The 12,285-nt window shown below is 39.4% G+C and overlaps 1 protein-coding gene across 1 annotated transcript in view; it reads left to right on the top strand.

Annotated features, from left to right (window-relative positions):
* plxna1a (plexin A1a) overlaps positions 1-12,285 on the top strand; it is a 260,833-nt gene that overhangs the window by 181,788 nt on the left and 66,760 nt on the right. Inside the window, 2 exon segments of the mRNA XM_048179014.1 lie at positions 3,079-3,175; positions 5,828-6,018. Coding sequence (XP_048034971.1) covers positions 3,079-3,175; positions 5,828-6,018 — 288 coding nt within the window.

Here is a 12,285-nt window from a genome sequence, read left to right on the forward strand (position 1 = left end):
ATTGAATATCATTTTGCGTGACCTTTATAGCCATACTGAAAGTGACAATGGATAATTCGCCTCAGAAATTGAAAATAAACAAAAGGAAACAAGAACGTTCAAACTGTCAACTCAATGTGAACAATCCTTTTTCAATGTCCAGAAAGGTACTAAAAACATATTTAAATCAGTTCATGTGACTACAGTGGTTCAACCTTAATGTTACGAAGCGACGGGAATACTTTTTGTGTGCCAAAAAAACAAAACAAGGGCGATTTCAAAACACTGCTTCATGAAGTTTCGAATCAATGGTTCAGAGCACCAAAATCACATGATTTCATGGCTTCAAGGCTTCGTTACATCATAAGTGTTACGAAATTTCAATAGTTCACGTGACTTTGGCAGTTTGAAATGCGATCTGAACCACTGATTCGAAAAAAAAGATTCATAAAGCTTCATTGTGGCTTCATAACATTAAGGTTGACCCACTGTAGTCACATGAACTGTTTTAAATACGTCTTTAGTAGCTTTCTGGGCATTGAAAAAGGAAAGGATCTTGCTGGCAATGCAGGCCTCGCTGAGCCATCGGATTTTATCAAAAATATCTTAATTTGTGTTCCAAAGATGAACGAAGGTCTTGCGGGTGTGGAACGACATGAGGGTGAGTAATTAATGACAGAATATTCATTTTTGGGTGAACCAACCCTTTAATACACTAAATGAGAGGTTGGCGTTTGAAAAGGTTTCTGCACAAAAACTCACAAAAACTTGATGCACATTTGAAATGCACAACAAAACTGGCTTGACATGTATTTTGTATGTTCAGGTAGTCTTTAAAAAAAACTACCTCAGCCTCAATGGTCAGCCATTAAGTGTGTGTGTGTGTATTTGCACATGTGTGTATATATGTTGGAGACAGTTGAAGCCAAATGAGATGTGTCAGAAAGCAAATTGGAAATGCCAATTTCACTTAAGTCCCAGCAACACGCTTCACGCCTAAACTCCGCCACTTGTTTCATGTGTAAATGAATGGCTTCCGCTCTGTAATTTAGATTTTTTGAGCTCTCCCACACGCCCTCATTCTATTTCACCCCGTTTCCATCTCGCTTCCTCTTTCCCATGCGCTCCCCGACCCCTCAGCTCATCCAGAAATGGCCGGGCACGCACAGACAAATCGCATTTCTCTCTGCGCGCTGCGGGGTTCTGAGTCGGTAGCTTTGCTTGATGAGACGGTTTCTGATACTAGAACCTCGTCTGTAAGTGTGCTGAATGTCTGCTGCTGTTTATCAGCGCTTGTAAGGAGTGTGTGTGAATGAGAGGGGCCGTAGAGAGGAGGCTGCTGTCAGGGTGGAGTGTTTTCACCTCCCCCCATATTGATCTGACAGTCTCACAATTGCGTGATGAGAATCCTGACTTGTCTCTCCTTCGCTGTCCGTCTCACTCTGTTGCTCTCTCCGTTTTATCCGTCTCACTCTCTTTCTCCCTCTCTCAAGGATACACTCTTAAATGGCAAGATTTACATGGAGCGAGATAAGCCAGCATGTTTCATTCATTCGCTGCCATTTCAGCAGGGCTGAGCTGGAGCTGTGCACCAGAACACAGTTTGCGTGCGTTTCATCCCGGCGGCCCCCAGTTGCATGTCAGGATCAGTGCAGTAAATCACTGATGCGCTCCACAACAATATGGTCACGTTAAATTGGAGGCATTCACACTTAAATGTATTTGCGGGGGATTTGTTTGTTGTTTTGTCTTGTGTTGAAGGGTTTTTTGTTTTATTTTAGGTCGTTTTAGTGGATTGACAAATATTGTTGGATTCAAACTCGTATGTCTTGTGTGAGCTTCACAGCTAAATGTCCAGCATTTTTTTTCTTTTAGTATTATTTTGGGCCTTTTTTTAGCATATTTTTTCTATGCACGTAGAGAGAAGACATTAAATGGTTGAGCTGCGTGGGTAATGGGAATTGAAAAATGTTGCGAGCCAGATTCAAACTCTCAATTCCTGCATATGAGCTTGAATGTGTCTAGCAATATTTTGTGTGTGTTAGAGAAGACAGGAAATTAGTTGCGAGCCAGATTCAAACTCAAATTTCCTACGTGAACACCACAGCTGAATGTGTAAAGCATTTTTTTTGTTATTTTGAATATTTTTGTCTTTTTAGTTGAGAGAGAACAGGAAATTATGACTAGAAATAGGAATAATTGGTTCAGAAATAAAAGTCAGATTCAAAACTGTATTTCCCGCATAAGCACCATAGTGCACCGTTATTTTTTTGTTTTATTTTGGGCCATTTTTTAGCAGATTTTATCAACACTATAGCGAGAGGACGGGAAAAGATGGTGAGAAGTGTAGGTAAAGGTAATCGGAAAATGTTGCAAGCTAAATTCAAGCCCTCATTTCCTGCATAAATACTACAGCCCCCCATCTTTTTAGTAGAGAGTGGACATGAAATTATGGCTAAAAATAAAGGGAAAATGTCAGGTTTAAAACTGTATTTCCCACATAAACACCAAAGCGCAATGTAAAGACAATATATAGATAGATAGATAGAGGACAGGAAGTAATAGTGAGAAGTGAGGGTAATGGGATTGAGTAATGTCAATGTTTTTTTTTTTTTTTTTTGTCTATTTTTTGTATTTTTAGAGGATAAACACTATAGAGAGAGGGCAGGAAGTGATGATAAGAAGTGGGAGTTATCGGATCTGAAAATGTTGCAAGTTCAATGTGTCATTTAATAGGGTTTTTTTTTGCTGCATTTTTGTCTTTTTGGTGGAAAGACACTGTAGAGACAGAAAATTATGGTGATAAGCAGGACGAGTGGGATGGGAAAATCTGTGAATCATATTGAAACCCATAGCTCAATCTTTAACATTTGTTTCAAAAGTGTTTAAAAAATGTATTTATTGAAAAGTGTGGTAAACCTGTGGTAAAATCACTATAAAACATGAGCTTTTGTGATGTTTTGCTTTATTTTATGATGGGAATTTTAGTTGATGGAGGCTGGTATAGTACAAACTGAAGTCGGACAACATCAGTTACCAAGTGTGATGAACAGCATGGAGTCATATCTATGTTTATTTTCTCTCTCTCTCTCTCTCCAGTATGACTATGAAGGAAATGACATCAGCGACCTGCCGGTGGACCTCTCAGTTGTGTGGAATGGAGATTTCGTCATTGACAACCCCTACAATATCCAAGGTAAACCTCGCCTCAGTCTGACACATCCGTTCCTCTATAGTCACTCTTTTTGTAGTATCCACACCTCTCTCCAGTATGTCTGTGAAGATGAATTAGGGCCGTTTTATGCTTGGCTGCATGTCAGGCCTCACTGCTCTCCATACAGCTTATCTGTTCCTTCCTGAGCTGTGACTGCAGCTCGCCGCAGCTAAACAATGAGAAACCATGTGAAACCCTCATTCAGAAGGAATAAAAAGGGTGGCAGTTGAGAAAGTGTGGTTATGGGTTCACATCCCCTCCTCGACGCCTCAGCCTAACTCTTCAAGTAACTCGAAATGACCGCTTTGGTAATTTTGGGTCGAGTCCAGGTCCATTTGCTGCTAATATTTCAAGTGTCAGGCTGGTAAGGAGCTATTTAGAGTGCTGAGTGAATGGTGACTCTGGAGGGCCATCCAATAGATCGCCACACCTGGACAAAATCAAGCTCTCAGCACCTTGAGTGATGGTAACAAGTGCCACGCTTTTCCGTTCTTGTTTTTCCCATCTCTTTGCTGTCAAAAAAATCTGAAAAATGCTATTGTATATGGAGATAGGAAGACATTAAGACGCACCCAGATCCAATGTGTGTAACATCCTGTCTACTAAGATGCCTTCATCTGGTCGGTTTCAAAAGGTAGAATTGATAAATGCTTCACGTCGGTTGGATGGAGTACAAGTAAATTGATTCGTAAATGTCCTTTCTTTTAATGATTACATGTCAGTAACACTACTGTTCAAAAGTTTGGGGTTAGTAAGTGCACATTAAATTGATGAAAAGTGACAGACATTTATACTGTTATAAAGATTTATATTTAAAAAAAAAATGCTGTTCTTTTGAGCTTTGTATTTATCAAAGAATCCTGATAAACTATCAGATAAAATAAAAAAGTATTAATCCTTTTTTGTTTTTCTTTTCCAGATAAACATGTCTACATCCTTAAAACAAGATCAATTTACTTGAATAAAAATTGCATAAAATATTAAAAGAAAATATATGCAAATAAAAACATCTTGAATTTAGTTTTTTAACCACATTGACATACAGTTTTTTTTTTTCTTGTTTTAAGCATAAATCTCACTAAATTGTTAAATGAATTCCATGCATATTCTCTAAAAAGTCTTAATATCTATGCAATTTTCAAACTATGTAAACTATCTTGTTTTCAGGATGTTGAGATATTTTTGTGCTGTATTTCTTTCTCTCTCTCTCTCTCTCTCTCTCTCTCTCTCTCTCTCTCTATTTCAACGCTGTCTTTATAGCACAATAAATTTATCCATCTTCAGCACGCTGCCAGAGAAAAACCCCAGCTTTGCCCTGCTGTAAAGTGGAAATGTTAATGTAATTAAATCATTCATTTGGTTCAGTTTAATTAGCGCAGCGCTACTTTTAAGCTTAGCCGTGGCTAATCAGATTAGCATGAGGCTGAGACGGATGGATACGCTGTCGCCTTTGAAGTCCGGCGGCAGTCTAAGACACCCAGGCAACAGAACATTCACCCAGTCCCATGAAGCTCCAGGGATCCATGAAAAATCTGCCATCTTTCTCTTTACAATGGGAATTTAACATCTGTAATTTGCTAATTGCTAGCGGTAGCTGAGGTGATACCTTTGTTTCATACATCATACAATTTTTAATCTCTCCTCCTGTCAGTTGACAGTAAAAGGGAACTATTTTGAACATTTTAGATCAAAAACATAGTATGTTAAAGTCACCATTGACAATTCTTTTGTAAATGATTTACCCATATGCATTTTTTTTTTTTAATTCACAGCTTTGCCCTTCACATGCTCTTGTAACCTTAAATCAAAATAACTTCCCCTCCCTCTTGCAGCGACATCTCTTCTCTTCTCTGATGATGTGTTTACTAGTGCGAGGGCGGGGCAACCTGTCAATCACGAGATCAACCAATAGCCAATCTCAGCCATCTAATCAATTCCAAATGGACAAAATCAAGTTCTTCAAAAAGACTTATTCAAAAAGCTGTTTCATTCAGTTACATGTCACAACAGGGAAGAAAAACAGCTAAAACCAACCTAAGCTGGTTATCTGGTCTTCCAGCCTTTTCATATCTACTTTTACAGGCTGGCTTAAGAGGGTTTTGACCGCTTCTTCAGCTGGTCAGGCTTGGACACCCATTGACCAACCAGCTAAAACAAATCTTAAACCAGCAAAGTCTGGTTTTAGCTGTTTTTTTGTTTTGTTTTGTTTTTTTGCTCAAATTTTCAGGTTATTTTTTTAGACCATCTGATACATCACTTAACCATGGTACTGCTTTTTTCAGTGCATTAAATTAATAATCCACTCATAAGGATTTACATGGTTTTACCACAGTAAACGGGTGTATCTAGGCTCGTTGTGAAATGTACATGAAACTCACAACTAAAACAGCGGCAACGGCAATATAAGATAAAAGACACCGATGTTTGAAAATAATCACATTTATTAAGCCTAATAAGCGCAATAAACTCTTCTTCAGTCGAGTATTACAGTTCATTAGCTCAACTGTAGATGGTTTATGGTTGCCAAGCAACTTGGCACGTTAATGAAGAATTCATCTGATGTGCGGTCGCAGGTTTTGTCCTCTGCTCTGCTTGCTTATTTATCCCTCTCTTTATCTCTGTTTCTCTCGACAGCGCACCTGTACAAGTGTTACGCCATGCGGGACAGCTGTGGGATGTGTTTGAAAGCGGATCCCCGGTTTGACTGCGGCTGGTGCGTGCAGGAGAAGAAGTGTTCACTGAGACAGGAGTGTGCTCCTCCAGAGAGCACCTGGATGCACCCCAGTGCAGGAAACAGTCGCTGTGCGCACCCCAAAATCAACAAGGTAACACTCGTTCCCATTCTGTCACACCCCATTTAACACATTCACTATTTACAAGGCTGTCAAACACACTTTTTATTGTGTGAGCATTTAACAGGTGTTGTTTTTGTGGAGCAGTGTTGAAAATGAAGGTTCATCAACAATTCTTTGCATCTTATGTTCAGCGAAGAATCTGTCAAATACATTTTTTACTCTATAAGGTTTTATGAGTAGCTCTATGGTTCTTTTAAAGGTTATTTTTTTACATTTTTAGGTTGTTTAGTTCAATGTATACAATTAAAGTATCATCTGTTACACTCTTAAATATAAAGGGTCCGAAAGGAGGTTCTTGCAGCAATGCCATAAGAGGCTTTCACACCAGAGGAACGTTTTCATAATTCCGTACCCGATTTTTAGCGTTTGCACCACATAAACTGGTAACGATTTTAGTTCTAGGAATGCCTTTTTGGACAACTAAATTAGCTCCTACTTCAGAACTAACCCAGCACCATAGGAACTACCAGTCTAACCCAGCACCATAGGAACTACCAGTGATGTAAGTGTACGCTGATTGGCCGAACGCATGCCATACGTAACACCAGCTCCATTTTATAGACCCCTTAATCGCCTACGTCACTGTGACGTCACCGCTCTAGCTGGAGGCAAAACATAAATAAGAACTAAAGTTTGAGGTTTTGACTTTAAAATGTCGTCTTGTTGTGTTTTTGGCTGCCAGAATAGAAGGAACAGGACTTTTGGTTCAAATCTAAAGTTTTACCAGATCCCGGCAGACATTCCTTCACAGAAATCAAAAAGATAATTGTGGTTGAAAGCAATACGGCGTACAGACTGGACGGAGACGATCATAAATAATACTCGTGTTTGCAGTGCACAATTCATATCAGGTAAAATAATCGATGCATATGTGATGGTGTGTTGGTTTTATCTAGTACAAATCAGCAAGTTTCTGTTTTATAGGTGAAAAGTCGCCAACTTTCAGCGCACTAGCTAGCTTAAATGTTAAACAAACATACAGCCATAGATGTGTGTGCCATCCTTTGAATGGTCTCTTAAAATAATCCACATTGCTAGCCATAATCATAGTTAGCCCAGCGTTAGGTTACATTAGACAATAAGCCTTGACAAAATTCCCCAAACCACCCGAAAGTAATTCATATGTTGTCTAGGAAATATCCAAAACTTAAGTTAATTTACAAAAATAGCTGTCACGGTCCCGCAGAGTCAGTTGCTGTACATATTCGGACAGTTCTGAACCTTCTTCTGCACCTATGTTTAATAAATCCCTCCTAAAACATGCTATCTTACGCTTGTCAACATTGAGTCCAGCGTCTATTTTTGCCTCCAGCTAAGCCCCGCCCACCAGGAAACGTTGCAATGTTTACAAACTTTTAAGGGGTCTATACGCCGTTTACATATAATTAATCCACGAACATGGAAAACAGTGATAAGACATATGGGGCTTTTGCACCGAAGGAACCTTTTCATAGTTCATAGAACTAATGGAGGAAATACCCACTTTTTTGCACCACAGGAACTGATAATGAATTTAGTTCTAGGCCTTCTACGCCTTTTGGCGGAGCTCAATAGGAACTAGTGACGTAAGTATACAGTAATTGCCCGAACCCCTGCGAAACACTAGTACCCGCCATTTTTTTAAAAAAAAGCCGTGTGCATACACAAATTATAGCCTATATATTTACTCCACAAACTAACTCTACGAACATGAAAAACAGTAATAGATAGACCTCTGAACTTTTACGCTAAGGTGAAAATCTAGCATGATTTTGAGGGGACCAAGCGAATGATTATGTACATCAACCACACGGCAAACGCTAATACTTTTTCATATACTGTTTAATCCTGCACCGTCAAAATAAAAGTCACAACAACAAGCGCGGTTTACGTTAGAGTTCCCACTGGCGGTGCGAATGCAAAAAGGAAAATGGCAATAGGGGAACATTTAGTTCCTATAACTACCCGTTGCGAAAGCCCTATATACATACAGAAAGCTGATGTTTACAGCATTTACTCGATGATATGTAGCACTGCAAGTTGTCGTAAGATATTTCATCTCTTAGCCCTCCGTTTTGCCACTATAAAGATCCTTTTGTGGAATGGAATCTTTTGTAACACTATAAATCTCTTTATATTTATTAGAAGGGATTTTAACAAATATTTGTTTTTTACCACTTCCCATCTTATCATAAATGTACATTCAGAGAAGCCATACGTTTACTTCCTGTATGCTAATGATGGCAATGCTGTACTGTTTTTCAGTTTCTATAACTCTGACACTCTTAATCTAAGAAGAAAAAAAACAAAGGACCTCCATCTTACGTTTTCCACAGTGGCTGTGCCAAACAAATCCCTCGCTGTGCTTTTATTGCCGTGCAGCGGTGGATTGATGCTAATATACTGCGGTGTGCCAGTGTTGGCAGCTGGCAGTCTGAGAGACAGCGGTGTCTCTCAGTAAGATTAGCCCCTGATACTGGGTAATTGCCAGTGGCACAGTTGCTAATCCATTAGCTCATGCCTGTCTCTCTGCTTACTTATCGCTCTATAACCAGAGCTGAAAGCTTGAATGGAGGGAGAAACAGAAAAGGAAGAGGTACAGATAAAGAAAGGGAATGGCGTACGCTTGTTTTCAGTCCACATGGAATCAGCTGACCAGTTTGAACGGTTGTTGTGATGACCACAGGCCCAAAATCAGACCTACAGCAAGTCTTCTGAAGTTGTACGATAGCTTTGTGTGAGGAACAGACTAAATTTAAGTATGTATTGACAGATTTTCCCCTCTACAGCAGCTCTCAAATCAGATGGTGCTATTAGATACATGATGTCAAGCGTTGTATGTTCTAGCATCTCGTGACCAAACGTCACTGACATGACATGTTGATCGCCAGAGCTAAAGTGAACGGAAATAAAGCTGTGAAGGATAGAAGTACAGTGCGCAAACCTACAAAACTCTGTAAAACAGCAACAGAGGCTGTACGTCCTTCATAGGCTCATTTTTGGACATTTGTGGTACGGCTCTGCTGTTATTAGAGAGACTGCATGAGGGTAGTGAACCGGGTCCAAAATAAACACTCGCCAAATGTGAGTAAAATTGCCTTTAGTGAGTAAATAAAAGGGAGTTAGTCGCCAGTTGGCCCATTATTAGGCACAGTAGCAATAAATGGTTTAAATCAAATTGTGAGAATGATAATTTGATATTTAGCAATGCAAATCAAACCATCTACTAAATAGTCAGTGGGAAAGTGTACCATCATTAGTTTACTTAGCATACTAATGTCTTTTTTCTCCAGAACTTCACATTCATGAAAATTTTTATTTTTTTTATTTTTATATAATACTATTTTTATTCATATTTTGAATTAGCTTTTATTTATTTATTTTTCATTTATTTTTTTATTAATTTTGTGCTTAGATTTTGTTTTTATTAATATTTATAAATATACTTATTTTATTTCAATTTTAGTTTGTTTTATTTCAGTTAAATTAAACTTATTTCAGTTGTTTCAGTTCAAAATGTTTGTTTATTTAACGATAACAACACTGGAAACTATGAGCAACAAAATCATTTATTGGCCCAGTATAGACAATTTACATTTCATTACATTTCTTAACACAAGTAACATTATGCTATGCCTATATATTTTATCCTTTTCTTGCAGTTTATCCATTCCTACCACACTCATGTCCTCGTTTCTTTTCCGTTCACATCAGAGCCGTGTGACTTAGTATATTAGCCGGTGGATAAGCTTCTAATTTCATTTGGAATGGAGTATTTAAACTGGGATTTTCTGTCTCTCTCTCTTCAGAGAGACCCCTGGGTATGAGTAGTAATTGAATTTGCTTTATGTCTGTCTTATTGTCTGCTGTTTTGTGTCTCTGTTGAAGCAGTCTGCTGATGTCAAAGTTGTGGTCCAAGGAGGTCTATAATACCTGGACAGAGATAGCCGTTAGCCTTCCAATTCGTCTCAATGGTAAAGTTGCAGGGTGGACATGCTGGGTAGAAAAACCCTGACAATTTTGAGGAAAAGTCCTCCTTATACTGTTTCTTAGCTCTTGTTTTTCCCAAAATGCACCGCCTTCGATTCGGCATCAATATCGCATTAACTTGCTAAGAGTGTAGATTTTCTCCATTTCTAATTACACCAGAGGAAAGCGCACCTAACCAGGGGCAACAGCAAGGTTTGTTATGCCGAACATTCTTTTCTTTATCTCGGATTTTCTCTCTCTCACACACACACACACACACACACCCCATCACACCTCTGTCAACAGTAAGCAGCACTGATAAGCTTTGACACTGAAATATGTAAAATATACATGTTGTTCTGCCTTGTTTTTCATGCAGCGAGATGAAGTGAGACAGGCAATGAGAGGCGGTAGACAGAACCAGTGTGTCTGATTGGATGATTCAGTTTGCATTCTCTTCATGTAGGTAACAAATGAAAATAGTCTTAAGCCTCACGTTCCTTTAGGGAGACGGATTTCTGCTGCTGCCCATCTAAGTCTGGTTGTGATTGGATGCCACCAAGCTACATGTAAAACAACCCCTCTGAAACCAATTACGGACCACTTTTCCCTCCTTGTTTCGTTATGCTGTATTCTTATTGGCATCGCTCTGTACAAAAAGCCAATTTTTGACTCTATGGTCTATACGAGGCTCTAAGATTGGCTTAGGGGGAGAGGGATTTGAGAACATATGCTACAAACTAGCAACATCGGATGGGAAAATAGGGAAAAAAGGAAGCAAATTAGGGCCCCGCAAAGCTACATAACTGAAGCGACAGATATGGCAGAACTTTGATGCATTTTTCCATTCTTCAGCAGATTGGTGGAGGCTCTATAAATAGGAGGTTTTCTGGGTGAAATCCCAAGTGAAGCTGTTGTACCCGTAAGCAAAGACACTTAACCTCAATTACATCAGGAAGCATGCAGCCGCAGACGTATAGAGAGGGGGTGCCAGACAGAACCGTGTTGCGTATCTGAGAGCTGAATAGCACACGTAGATGTTTGTACCAGTGGAATTTGTCGCCAGTTGTTTTTTGCAAGATTTTACCCATGCTGCATTTCTGTGTTTGCCAAAAGATGAAAGACCACCTTGCTGATGAAGATCAGGGAAAGACCGACAAACAGAAAGACAGTAGACAATCCCAACATCAGGAAAGCGTTAAGCCTCACACACCGTGCAGGTGGCTTGTGGGCGGATGGGATCTGGAAGACAGGGGTCTTCAGATGCCCCAATCTGCCCCTATTCTTTTCACCCTCCGTCTTCTCCGAGTCCTCCCACTCTCCTCCATTGTCGTCCTCCCACCCATTGGCAGGGGGTGGGGGGAAAGCGACACACAAACAGTAATAATCTCGCCACTGGAAATCGACAGGAGGCTTCGTGCATTCTGGTGCACTTTAATCTCAGTAATTGCATATATTTTTTGAAATGTATCGTTACCCAGAGCTGATAATGAAGGGAGATTTACTTAACTGTGTATAATTTAACAAGGTCCTGGGGGAGAACGTGTGTGTATATTAGTGCTCTCCCACTTGTGTTGAGAGATATTATTTTTATCTATCATTTCGCTCTAAGGCTGATTTAATTAGAAACGTATAAATTGTTTTTTGAACATAATAAAAGACATCTAATGTAGGTTAATTTTAGTGTAATCCCGAGCGACAGTCTTCAGTCCAAATTCTGAGATTTTCAGGTCAAGACTAGACGGTTTACAGTACATGCTCTATTAATACAGCTTGAATTTATTTTGCTATTCAGGCTGTTGCATTGACTGTACAGTGCAGTCTGAGGCATTGTAACTGTACTGACCCGTTCCTGGGGTTACTTTAGTTTTGCTTGGCCAGACTTGCATAAATTCTGGTCTAAATTTCGGCTTGTTTTGATCGATGTGTGATGCAACCGGCAACAGTTTGTTTTTGTGCTGTTAAGGGAATTTGGTGAATCCAGTGAATAGTTTTCTCAAAAGTGCTCATTATATCAGTTCTCCTTACTAGAGTTTGGTACCAATCTGTACTGAAATTTTAAAACGTGACACTTTGAGCACTGTTGAGTGGATTCGTAAACACCTCTGATTGGCCTTTGTGTTCATGCGCTCATCGGATATGTCTGTGATTGGCTACAATGATCAATGCATGGGAGCATTTGAAAGCACATGGAAGTGTTTAAATTTGAAAGCGTTTTGAAAGCAGGTGTCGATCAGCTGACTGGTTCAAACTCTACTCCCTAGTCAGCCAAACCGATTTGAACTGGCC

The sequence above is a fragment of the Megalobrama amblycephala genome, linkage group LG24 (assembly GCF_018812025.1).
Source record: "Megalobrama amblycephala isolate DHTTF-2021 linkage group LG24, ASM1881202v1, whole genome shotgun sequence".
NCBI classification, from domain to species: domain Eukaryota; kingdom Metazoa; phylum Chordata; class Actinopteri; order Cypriniformes; family Xenocyprididae; genus Megalobrama; species Megalobrama amblycephala.